At 52.4% G+C, this 20,444-nt stretch overlaps 2 protein-coding genes across 9 annotated transcripts in view; one reads left to right on the plus strand and one right to left on the minus strand.

Annotated features, from left to right (window-relative positions):
* The window catches only part of TNIP1 (TNFAIP3 interacting protein 1), a 58,506-nt gene extending 47,763 nt beyond the window's left edge, over positions 1-10,743 (plus strand). For 5 of the 8 annotated variants that reach the window (XM_011985309.1, XM_011985308.1, XM_011985307.1 and 2 more), the window contains 7 exons: positions 1,683-1,811; positions 4,036-4,167; positions 5,259-5,384; positions 5,896-5,961; positions 6,800-6,991; positions 8,284-8,380; positions 9,950-10,743. In XM_011985309.1, coding sequence (XP_011840699.1) covers positions 1,683-1,811; positions 4,036-4,167; positions 5,259-5,384; positions 5,896-5,961; positions 6,800-6,991; positions 8,284-8,380; positions 9,950-9,984 — 777 coding nt within the window. In that variant the 3' untranslated portion in view covers positions 9,985-10,743. Of the gene's footprint in view, positions 1-1,682; positions 1,812-4,035; positions 4,168-5,258; positions 5,385-5,895; positions 5,962-6,799; positions 6,992-8,266; positions 8,381-9,949 lie in introns of all 8 variants that reach the window. The other 3 variants (XM_011985313.1, XM_011985312.1, XM_011985314.1) reach the window with 2 other exon arrangements.
* Positions 10,744-11,670: 927 nt separating this feature from the next.
* On the minus strand, positions 11,671-20,069 carry GPX3 (glutathione peroxidase 3). The gene is given in 5 exon segments (XM_011985316.1): positions 11,671-12,760; positions 13,139-13,238; positions 13,660-13,777; positions 15,184-15,337; positions 19,926-20,069. Coding segments are annotated over 5 exon segments (681 nt in total). The 5' UTR covers positions 20,013-20,069; the 3' UTR covers positions 11,671-12,538.
* Between the last annotated feature and the right edge of the window lie 375 nt (positions 20,070-20,444).

Genomic DNA, 20,444 nt, shown 5'->3' on the forward strand with positions numbered 1-20,444 from the left:
GGAAAGGCCACTTGACTGCCAGACTCTCGGGAGATTTTATTTATGTCACCATGTTTTCCCCTTCATGGGAACTGGACATGGTCTTTTGCCTAGCTTCAAAATGGACGTTTTCAACATGGATTGCCTTGCAGAGTTCCTCCCATCAGCATGGGACACCAGGGGCCTTATTTGAGCAGTCAGCCTGCGTCTGTGACACCCCCTTACCTTGGAGGTGTGGTAGGGAGAACACTTCTGTCTTTCCTCACGAGTGCACAGTCACATCTGGTGACTCACAGCGAGACATCCTGGATCTTTGGCCTCTCTCCCTTGTTAACAGTGATAGGTGAGAGAAATCCCTGGAATCTGAGGGCTCTTCCCTATCAGCTGCAAGGAAGGTAGAGCATTTCGTGACAAGATGTGGCCCTGTAGATAAGTACGCATTTTGGTAAAGGCCGTGCCCATCTGGGAGCCTCTTGGTGGGGAGTCCAGAACGATTCCCACGGAGTTCTGACCAAGGCTGCCCTCTGCAGTCCATACTGACTAAAGGTCACACAGGGCTGGGTGAAAACTAACCCCTGCGACTGGTCTCCTAATTACATGCTGTGAATACAGTTAGGAAATGTCCACACACTACAAAGTGAAAGTTTCCCTGGACTACCTCCCCCTGCCACGATCCCAGGCCCTCCCCAGAGGGAACCACTGTTACCGTTTTGGTGCATCCGTTTCCAGACCTTTCTCGCATATATGTACACATAGGAATATATAGTTTATTTTGGGATGTGCCTTGTCTTTCCACTGCACTGTGCTGCCATCCCCTCGTTTAAACACCTCCTTTGACATGGAAGGGGAGAGTGCAAGGGAATAGGAAACCTGGGCTCTAGCCCCAGCTCACTATGTGGCCTTGGGTTTGTCACTTCCCCTCTCTGGACATTTGTTTTCCATCGTATTACAGGGCTGGGACTTGATGCTGTCTAAAGGCCATCCCAGTCTTGGCTGGCTGTGGCGAAGCCCTGCTGGTTCCATAGAGGGTATGGAACCGCCTCCTGGAAGCCTTCCCTCAGCTGTGGTGATCTTTCTTTTAGCCCCTCAGTGCTTTGTTTCTTTCTGGAGGAGCGCGCTCTGCCTTATGCCACAGTGCTCTCTGGGCGTGTCATCTCCCCTCTAGGCTCCAAGGCTATACGAGCTGAAGTGTCTGTTAGGGATTATCAGTAGTTTATCGCTTTCTGTGGATCATGGAAGACCCCCATGTGAATATGGTCGGAACTATGGCTTTTCTTTCTAGCAGATTACACACAGACAAAATTCTGCTTTCAGTTTTGGGACTCACAGCCCTCCTGAGGCCTCTGTGTGACTCACGTTAGGAACCCCGTACCTGTGACAGGTAGGTAAGTTTAGACAAGAGAGAGCTGTGGCAGTGCTGGGGGTCTCAACTGCTTAGTGGATGAACTGGTGTCAGAATCCAGGATCTTCTACTCAACTGAGCTGCTGCTTTTTCTTTTTTTAAATTATTATTTTAAATTGACACACAATAATTGAGGGCAGGACCAGATGGACGTTACTGCACCGACCCCAGGTGCCTTGCATGTGAGCATTGTGGAGTGATGGCCAGGGGAGAAGGTAGGAGCTGGGCCAGGCAGGACGGAGTCCGAGGCCCCCTGGAGAGGCCATCCCTAGCCAGCTTACCAATCCTATGTTCCCTGCAGACTGACAAGGAGCAGCGGACAGCAGAGGCCAAGGAGCTGCGCCAAAAGGTCAAGTACCTGCAGGATCAGCTGAGCCCGCTCACCCGGCAGCGTGAGTACCAGGAAAAGGAGATCCAGCGGCTCAATAAGGTGGGTGTCTTGGCCCGGGTCCCTTGGCTGGGCAGGGCTCCCTTGAGTCCAGCTGCAATGCCTACCCCATCACTGGCACCCCCAACCATTCAGCTCAGGAAGGGTAACCCCCAGTCAGTGAACTGGCATCCTGTTTCCCGCCTGCTCTGCCATTGCCTCCCACACTCAGAGTGACTCAGCCCTTGGATGAGCCTGTGTCACCCATCCCTCTGGAGGTACACTCTTCCTCTTATGCCTCACCTGCCCACCCTGCTTGTCAGGGTTCGCTTTACCTTCACTTGCTCAGCAAAGCCTTCCCTAAACCTCATTCAGGTTGCCCTGGTCTGTCTGTGCTCCTGAGGTCCCAGCAACTTCTCTGACACTCCGTCTCATGGCTCGTCATCACTTATTTAATTCTGTCTTCCCATCTGGCGGCGGGAGGTGCACACCTTCACCAAGGTGTACACCCTGGGTGCCTTGCGCAGCTCCTGCCATTGAGCACGTGTTCAGCAAACACTGAAGGGAGTGGAGGAGCACGGGCTGAGGGGCCCGCCCTTGTGCAGTGGGATCCAGGGAGACGGGGCCCCCAGGGTGGAGGCTGGGGAAACCAGAAACCGTGTGGTCTGAGCCAAGCGGAGTGGTCTAGTCCCAGCTTAGCCTCTCCAGCCTCTCCAGTTCAGTTTTGCCATCTGAGCGCTGGTGGGAATGGCTCTGGCTCTGCCTACCTTCCAGCAGGGTTTCAAAGATGCAAGCTGACGGGAGGGAGCTTTGAAAGGAAACGTTCTCGGAGGGCCTGGAGGAGTTAAGTTCATGGCTCAGCTTTTCCTTTCGTGCTAATTGTTTTTCTTTCCCTCTGCCTCCTGACCCTGGTCACAGTGGACTCTGGCATGAGTTGAGCGTTCCTAGGCCTGCTGGGGAGACCCTTTCTTTTTGGTTTTGGTGTTTTGTAAACACTGATTATGCCAAGTCTGGGGCCCTTGACCTGTTTCCAGAGAAAGAAAAGCCATCTGTCCTGAGCTGGGGGACTTGGGGCTCTAAATAGAGGCAGAGAATTGTCCGTGCTGCTGATCATAACGATGACCTTGGAGGTTTTCTTGGCAGAGCTGGGGACAGACACCATGTGGATGAGTAATGCAGGGCATGTGGCCTTCTTTGCTCATGACCTCAGGCATCTCCCTGTCCCTGGACCTCAGTCTTTTCATCTAAAAAGTGGGGTGGAGTAGGAAGATAAAGTGGAGCCGTAACTTCCCCTCGGAGCATCCTGAATTTAATCTCGGTCCTGCAGTTTCTTTCATGTCTAGGGGAGCTGAGGAGACCAAGTGGAAGCCTGAGTCCAAGTTGGGCCAGGTCTCTATCTCCCCATGGTCCAGGGAGGCCCATGGGTGATGCTAAGGCATGCGAGGGGCAGCCCTGCTGTCCTGGGGCTGAAGTCCAGGGTGACCAGTCTTGAGACGTGTTCCAGAGTTCTGAGTAACATGTTAACAGAGTTAAAGGGGAAACACGGTTAACTGAAACCTTTAAGGAGATGTGAGCACACTGTTTATATAAAGAAAAGTATTTTGTGAACCTGATAGATTAAGAGTACTTTTTTTTATTTTCAAAATGTTATCTGGTGATATTTCAGCCCACTTTCAGGGTTAGAAAGGGAAAATATTAACTAAGTAGAAATTAAATCCAGTCTTCTCTACATATGGAAGTGTTGGGGATGGAAGGGGTGGTTTGAATGGGAATGGGTTGCTGAAGCTGAAGAATCTCAGGGCAGGCCAGCTGTTGGGGAGACTCAAGCTTCCCCCGGAGGACTTAATCTTCCTTCTAGGTCTGGATGCTAAGAATTGAGCCACACCTGTTCAGGGAAGGGGAGATTTCCCCTTCTACATGACAACCAGTTTAGCCTGCTGGGTAAGAGCATGTGCTGAGCTTGAGTCTGTGCTCTGCCGCTTACTAACTGTGTGACCTTGGACAAGTCCCTTCAGGTCTCTGAGCCTTGGTTTTCACATCTGTAAAATGAGGATGATGATCATAGACTTTTTTTCTTCATGGCACCGTGCAGAAGATCCAGTGCTACCCTATTGTTTAGCATTCTACACATATTTCATTGGATCTTCTGCACAGTGCCATTAATGGTGGTGGCTATTATTAGTATCATTTTTATTAGGAAGGAGGTCCCTGAGGATGACCCCTCCAAAGGGCCCTGATTTCCAAGGGTTCCTGCTGATGGTCCTGTCTTTTCTTTCCCTGATTCCAGGCCCTGGAGGAAGCACTGAGCATCCAAACCCCACCATCCTCTCCACCAACAGCATTTGGTAGCCCAGAAGGAGCAGGGGCCCTCCTAAGGAAACAGGAGCTGGTCACGCAGAATGAGTTGCTGAAACAGCAGGTGAGGCTTCCGGGAGGAAATCAGGTGGGAGGTGCTCAGTGGGAGCTGGAGCTTTCCCGAGGGCCCAGACGGCTTGGAATCGCGTGGAACTTGTAATTAGTAATCCACTTTCTGGCCATTGGCCAGGGCCCCCGTCTGGCTCTACGTTTATCCTTTCCAGCACCATAGCCCTAGCTTAAGTCATTCCTCTACCACCTTTATGATTTAGCCATCTCTGCGCCCCACACATGCTATCATTTACCTAGTATTTAAAAAATACATTCTAAATAAATGAATTTAAAAGGGAGCTGTATATCACGACTGTAAATGGAAAAACATTTATTATTTGTCACAAGTAGAAAGTAACTGTAAGCGATAAACACAATAAAAACAATGTTATTAAACTCTAGCCAGATACTCTTGCCAGATGAAGACTCTGAACTAGAGTTCTTTTCCCCTTTATTTAAAGGAGATTGGCAGGTACTAGAATGGTATTAAAGACTTACTAGCCCTGAGGGACACAGAAGGATTGGGGTGAAAGGAAATGAAAAGGTTGTGGCTCTCCCATTGTCTCCGTGCTATTTAATCCTATGCTTTTGATCCTCCTAAACCGCCTTGAACCTAGCCAGTGTCTCAGCTGATCTGCACTAAGCATGTGAAACTACAGGCTAAGAGACAGAGGCAGGCCCCACCCAACCTACCTCTGCCGGGGCACCCCGGAGCCCGAGCAGAGTTTGTAGGGTCTCTACCCTCAGAGCCAGCAGACCCAAACTCCGGTCTCCACCAAACTCTGGTTCTGTGGTCACTGCCCCTGTGGTTCTCAGCAGAGTGAAAGGATTGTACTGGTTGATGGCTTTCAACCTTGCTTTTAAAGCCGTATATCCTTTGTTCAAATAAAGTCCTAGCTTGGGGCCCAGAATGTAAAATAGAGGGACACAGAACTACTCTGTTTGAAGTTAAGGTGGGGGCTGGAGGCGCACCTGTCCCACTCTCCATGGCGACCCCCAGCTCTGCCATCTGTGACCCCAGTAGGACGCATGGGAGTCTGGGCCTGAGGAGAAATCCCCACTCAGGCCATCCCACTCCCTCTCTTCATCCTCCCTCCACACCAGGTGAAGATCTTCGAGGAGGACTTCCAGAGAGAGCGCAGTGATCGTGAGCGCATGAATGAGGAGAAGGAAGAGCTGAAGAAGCAAGTGGAGAAGCTGCAGGCCCAGGTCACCCTGTCGAATGCCCAGGTGAGAGTGACTGGACCCAGGAAGGGCGACTGGCCTGTCCTCACTGGGAGAGGGGGTATGGATTGGAGGGCCCTGGTGAGGCTGGATGTCGGGACACTCACTGCTTCTCTCCAGCTCTGCAATCATATTTGACCTCGGCAAGGCCCTTCCCCTCTCTGACTCTTGCCTTGTACAATGACGAGGTTTACTCTAAGATACCTGTACCTCTGACTTTCCACAGTCAGTTCTAGAGCTTTACTCTCCCAGAATGGAACTAAAAGATGTTAGCACAGAAGCAGCGAGGTTCACGCGAACCCTCTTGACCTGTGCACAGACCACTATGACGAGCAGGTGGCCTGCAGCAACATCCTGGGCTGCGCTCGGCCCTCAGGGCCCTTTCCCAGGCCTGGCCCACGCATGGTGGCCCAGCGCGAAGCGTCAGCCGGGCAGTGCTCTCCACTAGTTAGGCCCTGGATCCGGGCCTGGCCAGAAACCACCTTGCCGACAGTCTTTTCTCTCTCCCTTCTCTCAGCTAAAAGCATTCAAAGATGAGGAGAAGGCAAGAGAAGCCAACAGACAGCAGAAGAGGAAAGCAAAGGTGAGGAGGCCTGAGGGAGGTGGCAGCACTGACATCATCTCACCTTCCTCAGGGAACTAGCCTGATGGACACACAGTGTGTGCTCGGGCGTGGGGACATTCTCTGCTAACTGACTGATGAGTAATACAGGAAGAGCCTTAGAGCGGTATTGGTACAGAGACAGTGCTCACGATGCGTTAGCTGTCATCACTGTTGACATTCTGTGTCCAGGTAGCACCCTTCCGTGCCCATGTGACTAGCCTTCTGTGGCCGTGTATGAGCCTTCCGTGTCCATGTACCCACCTTCTGTGCCCATGTATGAGCCTTCCATGCCCATGTATCCAATTTTCTGTGCCCATGTACCAGCCCTTCGTGCCATGTACCAGCCTTTTGTGCCCATGCCCAGCCTTCTGTGTCCATGTACAAGCCTTCCATGTATGAGCCTTCTGTGCCCATGTGCCCAGCCTTCCATGCCCATGTACCCAGACATCCGTGTCCATGTACCAGCCTTCCCTGCCCATGTACCAGCCTTCTGCGCCCATGTACCAGCCTTCCATGCCCATGTACCAGCCTTCCATGCCCATGTACCAGCCTTCCATGCCCATGTCACAACCTTCCATGCATACGTACCCAGCCTTCCATGCCCATGCAGCCTTCCATGCTCATATATCCAGCCTTCTATACCCATGTATCCAGATTTCTGTACCCATGTAGCAGCCTTTCATGACCACGTACCAGCCTTTGGTACCTAGCCTGCTGGCCTTCAGAGAGCGAACGTTCTAATTAGAGAGACGGTGATGAGGTGGGTGTCCCGTACAGCTTGTTGCAGGCCAAAGCCAGACATGAGCCTTTCTTGCAGGCCTCGGGAGAGCGCTACCACGTGGAGCCCCACCCGGAACATCTCTGCGGGGCCTACCCCTACGCCTACCCGCCCATGCCAGCCATGGTGCCACACCATGGCTTTGAGGACTGGTCCCAGATCCGCTACCCACCTCCCCCCATGGCCATGGAGCACCCGCCCCCACTCCCCAACTCCCGCCTCTTCCATCTGGTGAGTCTGTGTCCCTCCCTTGCTCCAGGGCACACACAGAGGCTGCCCCAGACACCTTCCAGAGAGGAAGGTTAAGTGAGGGGGTCAGAAACTGCATCCTTCTGAGCTAAACAGCACCATGGTGGCAGGTGGGTGTCCAGGGCCTGGCTCTGGCCTGCTACCCAGAGGCAGGGATCTGGCCAGGATCCCGCAGGGCTGCCCCACAGCTGTTCAGGGTCACTGGTCTAGGACAGAGAAGGCTGAGTAAGAGTGCAGGGTAGGAAGGAGGATTCCTTCCAGGCCCCAGGCCAGGGATATCAGAGTTTGGGTTTGCTTTTTCTTATAACTTCTGCATGTAACCAGGTTCCAGAGCCTCACCATGTTTCTCTCTCTTTCCTTCCCTTTCCTCTCCCCTCCCCTCCTCTCCCCTTGTCTCCCCTCCTCTCTCCTCCTGTCCCATGCTGTGCCCTCCTGTTCCCTCCCCTCGCCTTCCCTCCGCTCCCCTCCTTTCCTCCTCTCCTTTCTCTGTTTTTTCTATTTTCTTTTCCCTTTTTCTTTTCTTTTCTTTTCTTTTTTTTTTTGAGATGGAGTTTCACTCTTTTTTGCCCATGCTGGAGTGCAGTGACGTGATCTCAGCTCATTGCAACCTCTGCCTCCCAGGTTCAAGCTGTTCTGCCTCAGCCTCCCAAGTAGCTGGGATTACAGGCATGCACCACCACGCTTGGCTAATTTTTTGTATTTTTGGTAGAGACAGGGTTTCTCCATGTTGGCCAGGCTGGTCTCGAACTCCTGACATCAGGTGATCCACCTGCCTCGGCCTCCCAAAGTGCTAGGATTACAGGCGTGAGCCACTGCGCCTGGCCTCTTTTCCCTTCTTACCATCCTTCCTCCAAAGATCTGCTATTACTTTTCCCCAGTCCTCTGCCACAGCCCCACCTTAGGCGTCCCAGCTCTCCCCTGGACCATTACAGAAACCTCCTGGCTGGCCTCCTTTTCAGCTTCTCCCATATGAACATTCTTGGTACACATCTTTAAACACCAGAGTATAGTATGGCGCTTAAGAGGTTGGCTCTGGATTTAGAAAGACCTGGATTCAAATCCAAGCTTAGCCATTCTCCTTGCTGGATGACCGTCAGCAAGTTATCCCCTCTGAGCCTCAGATTCCTTACCTGTGAAATGGGAGTGCCAGCCTGAGTTGTTATAAAGATTCACTTATACTTGACTAATACAGATTTAGTATTGTCCTGGCACAGTAGGTGCTATTGTAATTTTCGGGTGTGGTTATTGATTATTAAGCACCAGTTTTGTCGCAGCCGGAATACACCTGGCGTCTACCCTGTGGAGGGGTTCGAAATCCAAATCAGAGCTCCCAAATGATGGACTCTCCCACAGCCAGGCCTACAGAACCAGGTGAGCCCCTAGTCCTGAGTCTTGGTCCTCCCTGGGGGAGATAACGTCTCATCTGCCAGCATTGCCTAAGTCTGGGGTGATATTGTTACTTTCTAATCTTGGTGGAGGAGAGGCCCAGCTTTTCAAAACAGCGTTGAATGGAGAGCGATGGCAGCCACAGAGTGAGGGGGGCTGAAACCATTCATTCTAGTGCATTATCTAAATGCCAGGCATTGTGCTAGGTGCTATGGATGCCAAGAGAACAGAAGCAGATATGGTCCTTGCCCTTATACAGCATAATGTCTAATGAGGGAGGCAGAAATGGCTAAACAGACACCACACAGACAGGCTGCACTCGAGTGCCCTAAAGGAAGAAGAGCAGGTTTCTGTGGGAGAAAATAGCAGAGGAAGCCGACCTAGACTGGGGGCTTAGGAGAGCTTCCCATAGGCGGCAGCATTTGAGTTGAGACTCTCAGAATGAGTGGCACTAGTTAGGTGGAGAGGTAGGGGTGTCATGCTTTTGCAGAGAACATGACAAATGCAGAGGCCTTGGTGGGAGGAGGGGAAGTAGGGAAGCCAATTTGAGGATCAGAGGGAAGACCAGTGTGGCTGGAGCCAAGAACAAGGTGGGGAAAGAGAGGGGCAATGCAGGGTTCAGGATGTAGCCAGGCCCTGACCGTGCAGGCCTGCAGAGCTTGGTGGGAGGCCTGGGTCTTATCCTCAGCATAATGTGTAGTCACTGGACATTTTTAAAGCAGAGTGGTATGACCATATTTCTGTTTGAAAAGCTCCCCTGACCATGGTGTCCACCATGAAAGGCTGAAGGGCCTGGAGTTGTGTCCACTCGTCAAAAGACTGGGACCTTAGCAACTGCCATTGCTCCCTGCAGAGCTGTCATGGGACACAAGGCACTGCCTCGCCTGTGGGACTTCTGGGAACACAATTATAACTAGTGGGTGGGAATGACAGGGAGGTCAGGTCCATCGCAGCATGAAGAGGAACTTTCTAAGGGACACAGTTGTGCAGAAATGGAGCCAGCTCTGGGAGGTAGCGAGTGTCCCTTTGCAGAAGGTGTGTGAGTAAAGGCCATGAGATGGATACCTTGGAGGGGTTGTGATTTGGAGGATTTGGTGTTTGGAAGAAAGGATTGGACTGCTCGGTCATTTTCTGTTTTTCCCTGAAGAGCCCTACGAGTTCAGTGGAACCCCTTAGAGGCTGCTTTGATGAGTGGTAGAGGTTGGTTTAAGGGGAGGGGCTCCCTCCCCAGAACTGCTCCACTTCCGGGGTCTGGAGCCAGATTGGGTTCAAATCCTAGCCCCACTACTTCCTGGACCTGGAGCTATGAGCAAGTCATTCAAAACTTCTTAGTGTCCCAGTTCCCTCTTCTACAATGGGGTAATAACCTGCCTTCTTCATAGGGCTGGGGGAAGATTACATGACCAGTGTACCTAAGGTACTTAGCCCTGGCGCTTGGTAGCACCCAGTAACCCTAGCTGTTATTTTCACTGTTCCCGTATTGCATTCCATAAGAGACTTTGAAACTCACTCGACCACATAATCATGAAGTCCTCAAAATTTTTGTTTATTTAGAGTCTCCAAAAAATGACCGTGAGGGGCCTCAGTGAGACCAGATTGTGTCATTTGGCTCCACCTTCATCTTGCAGAGCCAGCTGACCTCAGATTGCCGAAAAACTAGAAGCCACTTGCACGGTGTGGCCAGAGCCTCAGCTGGATGAGAGGCTGAGATGGGTGGCCAGCTTGTACACCAGTCCCTGAACCGAGCTGTTTACAAGACTGGGGAGGCTCCACCCAGAAGGCTTTCATTTGTACTCTGATGGGAGTGACTGGGAAAAACTCACTTCCCTGCTGCTGAGTGGAGAGAGGCCTCGTCCGGCTTTGACCTGCCATCTGTTGCAGAAGCCTCCAGGAGCAGCAATCCTAAGAGTGGGGTGCAGTGAAGATCCCCTTCCTTCAAAATCTCCCGGAAATGGTCTCAGGCTCTCTGGTGCCATGACCAATTTGTGTGTGTGTTTAATTTTTGCTTCAAGCTCTAGCAGGACCTGCCCCACGCACACCCCTACCCCTCTGTGAGGAGCTGTGGGAAGTGTGGGTTTGTTTCCGGAACAGAAGAGAATGATGGATGTTCTGGCTCTGGGGCCTTCTCCACCTCCACTCACAGTAGCCTTGCTGAAGCCATTGCAGATGGGAGAAGGTCATGCCAGCCAGGTCCGATGAGGGGCCCCAGCCTGAAGCTGCCAGGCCCGGAGGTTCAGACCCTGGACCCTGCAGCTGGAGGCCTGTGGTGCCAGAAGCCCAGATTAGGGTGGCTGTCCATCCCTGGATAGCTATTTGCACGAATCATGGACATAAATCCAAGTTGAAGATCAACATTCTGACTCATGTTCATTTATGCACTAATGTTCCCCTATCAACCCCCTGCTTTCCTGGGTCCCTCCTTCTGTTCCCCTTTTCTTCCTTTCCCTTTCTTACTTTCTCTTGAGTAATAGTGACATACCAGGGCCTCCCTGAGGGTAGGGCAACCAGGGGCAGTCGAAGGAGCCTAGGCCAGGAATCAGGGGACTTGGGTTTAAATTCCAGTCCTGCCCCTCACTTATCAGGAGACTTGGGGCAAGGCGCGGCCCTTCTGTGAGCCTCAGTTTCCTCATCTGTGAAACAGAACACCTCATCTTAACTGACTTGAAGAACTGTGGGAGGGAATGAGAGTAGATCAGAGCTGGTTTTATAAATTCCCAATGCTGAGTGACAGAAGCATAGTGGGCCAAGGTAGGAGCCAAAAGCAGAGACCCAAAGCAAAGCATTCTCTAATTTCTCTCTCTCTTTTTTTTAAGAGACAGTCTCACTATGTTGCCCAGGTTGGAGTGCAGTGGCTATTCACAGACTCAGTCACGGCACACTATAGCCTCAAAATCCCACATCAGCCTCCCAAGTAGCTGGGGCTATAGGAGTGCGCCACTGCACCCAGCTATTAGGTTGTTGCAAAAGTAATTGTGATTTTTGCCCCTTTTTTGTGGCAGAGGGGGCCTCCCTCATGAAGATGCCACCCCTGACAGGGCTATGTGGCCCTTGCACTCTGCTTTGGCTGATCTCGGAGAATTGTGGGGCGGGGAGGTAGCCTTGGATTTTGCCATATGGCGAAAACCACAGTTACCTTTGCACCCACTGTAAAAAGTTTTTGTTGTTGTATTTGTTCTTTTCTCATCCTCCCCACTTTACCCTGCCCCACCTTCTCCTCCTCACTCCCCACCCAGGCGGGGGCAGCCACCATTGAAAAAGCACCACACACAGTAGGCTCAGCTGCTGCAGAAAGGCTTTTACTGGGCAGACAGGGGGTGAGTCTTATGCCAATGGACCAGTGAGGGGAGAGGGCACATCCTCTGAAGCAGCAGGGGTGGCATCCCTGCCCAGGGGCCTTAGCCTGAATGCACTAAGAGCTGGCCCCTCAGACAGGCTCAGGGGAGGTCCGCCCACAAGGGCTTTGGGCCCCTCCCTCATGAAGACGCCACCCCTGACATGGGGTACGTGGCCCTTGCTCTCACATCTGCCTTGGCTGATCTCAGGGAGGTTGATCTCTCTCAGGGAGAACTGTGGGCTGGGGATGTAGCCTTGGGAGGGCCCTTCAGGAAGGAGGAGTTGGGGATTGGGCAGTGTGGTAGACCCAGAAACTTCTGGGGACGTCAGTGGTAGTTACTAATATTTGGAGGCAGTGGGAGATGCTGGCCCCAAGGTTGAGGTATCGATTAGAGCAGAACAATTGGACCTCGAGCTGGTTTTTCCTTTGGGTTTAGGTGTAAGTGAACTATCATCATTGGAATGGAGAACTGGAGAGAAAGGTGGTTATTCTCCAGCATTACACAGCTGCAGGCACACAGATGGTACACATTCCCAGAAAGACACATAGGTAGACATGTGGCTGTACACCCATACACACACACACAGTCACACACACCTGTAGGCCTGTGTGTAAACACCCACATGCACCCACACTCACATGCCTGGCAGTACAGACACAGAACTGTATGCATCCATTTGTGCCAGGCTGGGGCCTTGAGTGATAGGAAAGGGGTCTGTGGTGGGTAGATAGTGTGGTTGGAGACACGGATTCCTTCCTGAACAAAGTCCCTCCCCTACATGGTGGACATGGGATGAGACAGCCTTCAGTTACTTCCTCTTGACCCCCAGGGCTGCCTGCCGCCTCATGTAGGACAGGATGTCCATCTTGACGTTGCTGATCGTGGTCCGGTGGTGCCAGCGCATGACAGGTATACCATCTGGCCCCACCAGGAACTTCTCAAAGTTCCAGCGGATGTCGTGGACCTTCATGGGTTCCCAGAAGAGGCGGTCAGATGTACCCAGGAGCTCCGAGGTGGGAGGACAGGAGTTCTAGAGCAGGGATGAGAGGAGTGTCAACCTTGCTTGAGGCCACCCGACCCTCTTCCTTCCTAGACCTTCCTGGGGTGGGAGAACAGCCTGGCCCTGAGAAAAGAGCCCCAGTTTGGGAGTTAGAAGACTGACTGCCAGTGCCAGCTGTGGCTCTAGAAGATCGTGAAACCCTTAGTATGTTCACTCTGGGTCCTCCTTCTGGGCCTTTACTGTAAAATGGGCCAATAGTCAGGGTCTGCAGAGCCCTCTAGCTGGAACAATAGATACCAAGAAATTCCCTAAGAGCCCAGGAGCAGGGGAGGTGGCATGGCCTTCATGGTGTGGACTTTAGCCAAGAGGGGCTGCAGTCCCAGCCAACACAGGTGGGAGCTCACTCACCTTTAGGAAAGTGTAGAATTTCTGCTCTTTCTCTCCATTCACATCCCCTTTCTCAAAGAGCTGGAAATTAGGGACAAAGCCTCCACCTGGTCGGACATACCTGTTGAGGAATGTTCTTAGGTGGGTTCCAAGGAGGTGGGCACAGGGCTCAGAAATGAGAGGAAGGGACAGAACAGGGGAGGGGGGTGTTGGGGGTCTGGATTTATTCCGCAGTGGGAAGCAGGAGCCAGTGAATGTGCAGTGGGTGTAGGCATAATGTGAGTCCGCGGTCTTCCTTTCCAGCCTGGTCCCTTTTCAGTGTCCCCCCACCTCGGTGCTCCCCGCAGATGCACATCACAACTAGTCATGTCTGTCCTTTTCCCTCTTTTGTCCCTTCCCTTCCATTCCCTCATTTCACTGGGGATCCTAGAAGAGGAGAATGGTTCTTGGTGGCTGATAAATGTTCACCATGAATTGGGGTTGATACAAGACACATGGGCCATGTGAGAGGTGCTTTCTTAGGATGCTGAGTGAGCACTCACTTGAGGCTGGGAAGGATCTCTGAGTTCTCGCCTGGTTCCTGTTTTCCAAATTGGTTGCAGGGAAAGCCGAGAAGGACCAGACCAAATGGTGCAAGCTCTTCTTGTAGTGCATTCAGTTCTGGGCCAAAGAGAAAGAGCAGACATGGGAGTATCCTGGCAAGGAGCCCTGTCTCATCCACACCACTCCCCCAGCTCACCTGCTGTGCCGCTGGAACTACTGAGGCCCGAGAAAGGGAGGGACTTGCCCAAGACCACCAGTGAGTTCACAGCAATGCTGGGACTCAGGTCCTATCCTCTTGACTCTAAATCGGGATGGATTGGAGGTTTGGGGGAAAAGAATACCTTCCCTCAAATCAGCTGTCAGTCACCTGCCCATTGCCAAGGCCCTCCACCTGGGCCAGTTGGAGCACTCATTCAGGGCCCTCAGGATTGAGTTTCCTGGAGCAAGAACTATCCATCCCTGGATACAAGGCAGAGACCTTTGGGGTAAGGTTACAACCCTCCCATAATCTTTGGCAAATCAGGAACACAGATGAGGCCCTGGCCCAGCTCCCCAGTTTCCTCAGTGTCCCCTGGTCTCTTTTGCAGCAGCACCCAGCCCATCTCTTGCCCAAACGCACTGTGCTCTGTTCCAAGGCTAGAGAGAAGCATCCCAGACAGAGCACTCACAGCCACTGGACCACGCGACCACCGTCCTTCCGCTTACGGGAATTGGCCTGATTGCCAGGCGGAGCATGGGGGGTCAAATTGTCCTTGCCTCCCTGACCCCCTGCCAGCAGACTGCTTAGCCCCAGAGCCTTTTCCCCTGGGTGCTGTCGCTTGCCTTTGGTTGCCTGTTCCCCTAGCCTCTGTATTCTACCCCAGCTAGGGAGAAAGGAGTAAGCATATCAGGAGATCATGAAACCTGGGCCAAATGCCTCATTCCGCCACTAATAGCTTTGTGACTCTGCTTAAGTTGTGTTTCACTCTGAGTCTTGGTTTCCTAGCTGTAAATTGAGAAGAGGGGAAGGCTAAACTACATCATCTTCAAAGTTTATTTTAGAATGGGCATTAGAAATGTAGCCTGCCCCTTCATCCCACTACACCACGCATACACTCTGGGGCCTCGAGGCAATTTGCCAGAGGCCAGAGTTCCAGAGGGCTGCCAAGAGAAGCACCAAAGCAGATGGGGCTGAGGGAAAATGAGACATTCTCAGCAAGATGGAGCTCCAGTTACCATCTCATGCTCCAGCCAAAGGGAGCTCTAATCACAAACCGAATCTCCATCCCTCTGCCTTTAGGGTGGTTGAGGTGCCCAGAGATGAAGACAGATAACTGGGAATCTCCTAGAACATGTCCAGAGGCAATCAGACCTCAGGCTTATATAATCATCTTCACAAAACCACGGAACACGGTGGAGCTGGGAAAAGGGGCTTGGACTCTCATGATTGCCATCACCCTTCCCCCTGTGCACCAGAAAAGATCCTGTGATTGAAATATGCCATACAGCCCCAAATAAAGCAGGGAGGAAGGGTGGGCTCTTACCAATGTACTGGCCCGTCAGGCCTCAGTAGCTGGCCACGTTGACAAAGAGGACGTATTTGCCAGTGTACTGCTTGAAGGGGATGTACTCCTCCCCATCAATGGTGAGGGCTCCGTACTCATAAATGGTGCCGCTCATGCCACCATGGCAGTCCATCTGGAACACAGAAAGGCCATAAAAGGAGCAGTTAGAGCTGGAAGGGAACTTGGACATCTCCATTTTCAAAAGAATGAAAGATCCCAACAGGGAAAGTGACTTTCTCAAAATCATCCCCGAGAATTGGAACTGGACTAGCACTGAGGTCTAATTCCTTGTGTAAGATAATGATTTCGAAAGCACTTAATAAGTGCTTATTAGGTGCTTACTATTAAGTGCTTAATACGTGAGTGCTTAAGTGCTTAATAAGCACTTAATAAGTGAGTGCTATGGAACCCTAGAGAATGACTTATTTTGCTAATTACTTCCACATCACATGTCAACTTCAGAATATTTACTGAAGTTATTTAGGGAGACTGCCCTAAAGCTGATGGCTGGGTTCCTGGACGGGCTGATGGAGACTGGTTGGGTGGCTGTTGGGATACTCCAGGCCATTGAGGATGAGAGCCTGAACTAGGCCAGTGTGAAGGAAAAACTGAACAGAAAGGAGGAAGAGGCAGTATGGACATGGTCATTCAGAGGCTCCCAATCTGGAGGACAGGAAAGATGAGGCTGTTGTTACCAAATAGGGAAGCAGGACTGAGAGCCAGGCATGGGGGAAAGGGCTGTGGCAAGGTAGGGAAAAGCAACAATACCTGCAGGTGTTAATGTTCCGGGCCTGAGCAGGCTGGTGATGACCCTTATGCCTTCCTCCCTCCCCAGCTGCTGCTCACAGTCAGCCTCCAGGACAAGGAGGGACAGAGTACAGTGGACTGTGGGCTGGGAGACCTGGGCTCCACGTCCGTCTGCCATTAACTCCCTCTGTGGTCTTGGACTGACCCTTTCTTTTCTTCGGACCTGAGTTTCCTCATTTATAAAATGAGAACCTTGAACCGAACCAACTCTTCAACCAGGTCAACCATGATGGCTTGATAGGATCATGATCAGTGGGAAAGGGGGGATTGGGCTCACTGCTGGCTAGTAGGATGTGGCTTATGAGCCTACTCTGCCTCTACCTCATCCCTGACACAGACAACAAACCTCTGAGACTACCCTTGAAAGGATGTCTGTCATTGCATCATTGACACAATTTGGCAGGTGGGCTGGTCGTGATGGGAAAGGAAAAACCTTGAAACCATTGTATAAGGTGATCTTTAAGGTCCTTTGTGGCCTTGATATCCTTTGAAAGGTGGGCAGACAATAAACAAATGGAATGCAAAGCAGCATTATAGACCAGGAGAGGGCAGAGACAGGTGGCTGGAGTTAGAGAAGCAAATTCACTCCCTCTCTTCCCCTCAGTTCTGGAGAACTTGCTGTTGAGGCAAGGAACCTGGGCCTGACCAGGTGAAGGGAGTGATCCATGCTGGCAGGGTGTGGCCCCTGCACAGGATGCAGAAGAGATACCTCTGTCATGAAGCAGGCCTGCTGAGCCGGGCGAGGCTGCGCTTCCTCTGCCAGGCCATTCCCTGGCAGCTGCAAGCTCTCTTCTTGGCACTGGTGCAAACTTCCTGCTTTACATGAGTCTAATATTCCACACCCTGTGACTTTTGGTGGGTGCTGGAGGCAGGCCCAAGACCTAAGATCAACATTCCTCCTGCTCCTGGAGCTCCTCGTTCCAGCTGGGGCCATTTCCACCTTAAAATGCAGACAGACTGGGACACAACACATACACCCTAGACCGCCACAAAGGTCTAGTGGCCAGAAAGCCGGGCATCTCTATAGCCTGTTCACTTTTTTAACTCTGCCATGACCCAAAAATGAACTCCGAGACATGGAAGAAAAAGAGATGACAGGTTGTCCTAATAATGGGAGCTTGTAAACAGAAGGACCAGCTTCTGGGCACAGTTTCAGTTTGGGGGTGTGGCAAGGAGAACCCTATTTCATTCGCTTCTGTTTTTTGCTGGCTGCGTGGCTCTGAGCAAGTCACTTTCACTGTCCGGGCATATAATGTCCAGGGAGATAAGCATGCTGCTGCCCAGAACGGTTGGGAGAATCTATTGGCAGAACAAAACAGGCATAGAATCTCTTGGAACAAAATCCCATGTCAAGGGATAGTGGGGGTCAGAAGGTGGCCCACGGGTGGAGAAGCCACAGCTGTGCTCCCCACTGACCACTGCAACTCAGTCCTCTATGAGTCCCCTTCCCTTCTCTGGGCACATGGAATCCCAGAGCACTGCATCTGAAACAGTGGCTGAAGGAGATAACGGGGAGAGGCCATGACAGTGCCTCAATCCTCCCATAGCTGGGCAAGAGAGGAGGGTTCTGGTGGCTTGAAAGTTGGATGATGGGACTCAGCCAGGACTCTGGCTGGCTGGGGCTGCTGGTCTTGTGTCTTTCTCCTCTCCTGTCCTACCACTCCTATCAATATGATGCTGTGAGAAGTGGTTTGGGAGGCTGGAGACCTGAGTGCTGGGCTTTGCTGTGTCTCTGATGCCATGTGACCCCCTTTCCTGGGGCTCCGGCTCCTCCATTATAAGATGGAGTCAGGTTCAGGGCTGTCTTAAAGGCCCTTTAACTCTGTCAGCCTGTGGTTCCATGATTCTCTCTGCCAGGTTTAGTCACCTAGAAACCAGCGGTTACTAGGATCCCATGCACGTCAGCAGTTGTCACTCTTTCCGGCTTCTGCAGTCCTTTTGTAGAGACAAGGAGCCTGGGCAGCCTGAAGTTGGACTGGGGAGGGGATGCAGCAAGAAGAGGAGGACCCCATCTGTTCCCTAGCCTCTTCCTTTGAATTGGTAGGAGGCAAACACCTCTCTGGGGCTGAGTCCCCTTTCATCCATTCCATTCTCCACATGCCCCATAACCCTATCCCTTTACCCTGGGGTTGGGGGTGAGATGAGTGGTTGGGTCCTAACCCAGAGCTAAGACATCTCAACTGTAAGAACTTGGGAGCAGAGATGGGCATGTCCAGGCTTTCATTAGCCAGCAAGTCCTGACTAGTTGTATGTGATATGATTACACCTCACCCTAAAACTTTTCTAGACCATCCCCATCCTATTCTCTCTGAGTCCATTTATCCCTCCCCAGAGTTCTGCAGAGAAGACATAGCTATGATGAGTTATTCATAGAGTCCAGGTTCTCCCCGCTAGCCTTCTTGAGGCAGGGCCCAATTCGTACCTTCTTTGACCCTCCCCAGTCTGAGAGGTTGGGACTCACTCCACGGTGCTGGCCTGTCTACGGCCCACCCCCAACATCAATGTTGAAAATCGACCCCATTCCTGACCTGGAAAATGCCTTCTGAGTTGGGGATTATGAACAGGGATGGATAAAAAAGGAGGGGGCTTGGACAAAGTGGCTTCACATCCATTTAGACTGACTCCAAGGAGAGGCTGATTAATGGGATTTAGGCTGAGGACAGAAAGTGGGTGAGTAACATGGAAGGAAGCCTGTGCTTGCAATGGGCTTCCTGAGAAGTGGATAGAATTTTGGAAACGGACTCCTAGACTCATAAGATCTTAATTAAAGTGAAGGCCCAGAGGATTTTAGAAACACAAGCTCAGAGCTTGCAAAAATGTGAGTTATGCGTGTTGGGAGGTTGGAGACAGAAATTGCTCTCTTTGAGTCTATCCCTACACCTGGTTTCTGCCTCCTTCCCCACCCACTCCCACTCAGTGGGTAGAGGAGAGGTCTACAGAGCCCACCCCGGTACACACTGTCCAAGGAGATCAGCATGCTGGCTCTTCCCACTCTTGGCCTCAATATCCCCACTCCAGGTATGGGCCACACACCTGCTGGAAATAGACTGAGGCTCCAGAGAATTCTACCTCTCCTTCTGAATTAGCAGTCCCCAGCTTTCTCCAACTACCAGGTTTCCTCAGGCTAATGACAGTGGGTCCTGGGTAGTGAGGCTGCCCCAGAGGAGGAAATTGCAGAGAACAGCTTGTGGATTTTTCAGCTTCTCCAAGCATTCCCTCTGAGGCCCTCAGCTTCATTGTGCCCCATGCACTCCCACCCCCAAACTCCCCCCTGCAGATGGAGAAACGGGGGTCCAGGAACAGGTAAGGACTCAGGGTCCTGAATGTTCGGCACTGTCACTCCAGAGCTCTTTCTAGCACTGATCTCTGCCTCTTCTACCAATGCCCTGAATCCAAGTGGCCATTTCTACCCGCCTGTATCATTCCTGGACTAGAAGAGCCCCCCACAGCAGTTCTTCAGGACCAGGCTCACCCAGCTGCCTCTCCCCTTTCTCGTTGTCTGTCTCTCTTGGAACTTGCACAGCCCACCCAGACGCCAGGCATGTTTTCTGTGACGCCCTCCCTCTCAGGTCCTACTGAAGGGGAGCAGCTCAGGCACGGAGGTGACATAGATGTAACAAGGCTATCCCCGAGGTGGCAGTGGGGAGAAAGTGCGAGCTCGGGGGAAAGAGACCTTCCTCCCTTAGTCATTCTGCCCGCCTGAAGCACCAGGTTTCGGCTCTCCAACAGATGGAACTACGAGACGACGACGGTCGGGGGCGGGGTCGCGGCGGCAAAAGGGGTTCAGGGGGTCCCTCGCACCTGGGGATCGCCCATCTGGCGGGGAGCCTGGGAAAAGGGGTGCATTGCACTAAGCGCTGGACACCGAGGGGCTAGGTTTGTTCTCCTGGCCCCCCGCCCGGAGGCTCACTCACCTTCGACTTATCTTGTCCCCGGCTCTGCGGGAGGAAGCCGGCCAGGAGTAGGGAGAGCAGGCAGGACGCCTGCAGCAGCCGGGCCATGGCGGGCTGGGGGCACACTCAGGGTCGCCTGAGTCGCTGCCTGATCCCTGGCCACCGTCCGTCTGAGGTGTCCGGCGCTCCCAGCCACCTTTCAAGCCCTCGGGTGTGACCAATCCGCGGCCAAGCCGGGGCCCTTGCAGCCAATCGCTAGGCGGCTGGGATTTCAGGGGCGGGCACGACTTGCCCTCAGCTCCCCCTTCCCTGGCCCGGGGCGACAGTGACATAAGCAAATCTGGGCAGAGAGGTGGAAGTCAGGTCCCTGTGGACGTGGGAGGCAGTCCCTTCCTCTTTTGGCTCCAAAGTGCGAATGGAGGCGGGCACAGCGGTCTCCGTTACAGCGAAAGGGGGCTAATAGCACCCAAGAACTGCTGGAAGTCTCCATTCTGGGAAGCATTCCTTATTCCTATCCAGGCTTTAAAAACACCTTGCGAT

This window comes from Mandrillus leucophaeus, unplaced genomic scaffold, assembly GCF_000951045.1.
Source record: "Mandrillus leucophaeus isolate KB7577 unplaced genomic scaffold, Mleu.le_1.0 Scaffold282, whole genome shotgun sequence".
NCBI classification, from domain to species: domain Eukaryota; kingdom Metazoa; phylum Chordata; class Mammalia; order Primates; family Cercopithecidae; genus Mandrillus; species Mandrillus leucophaeus.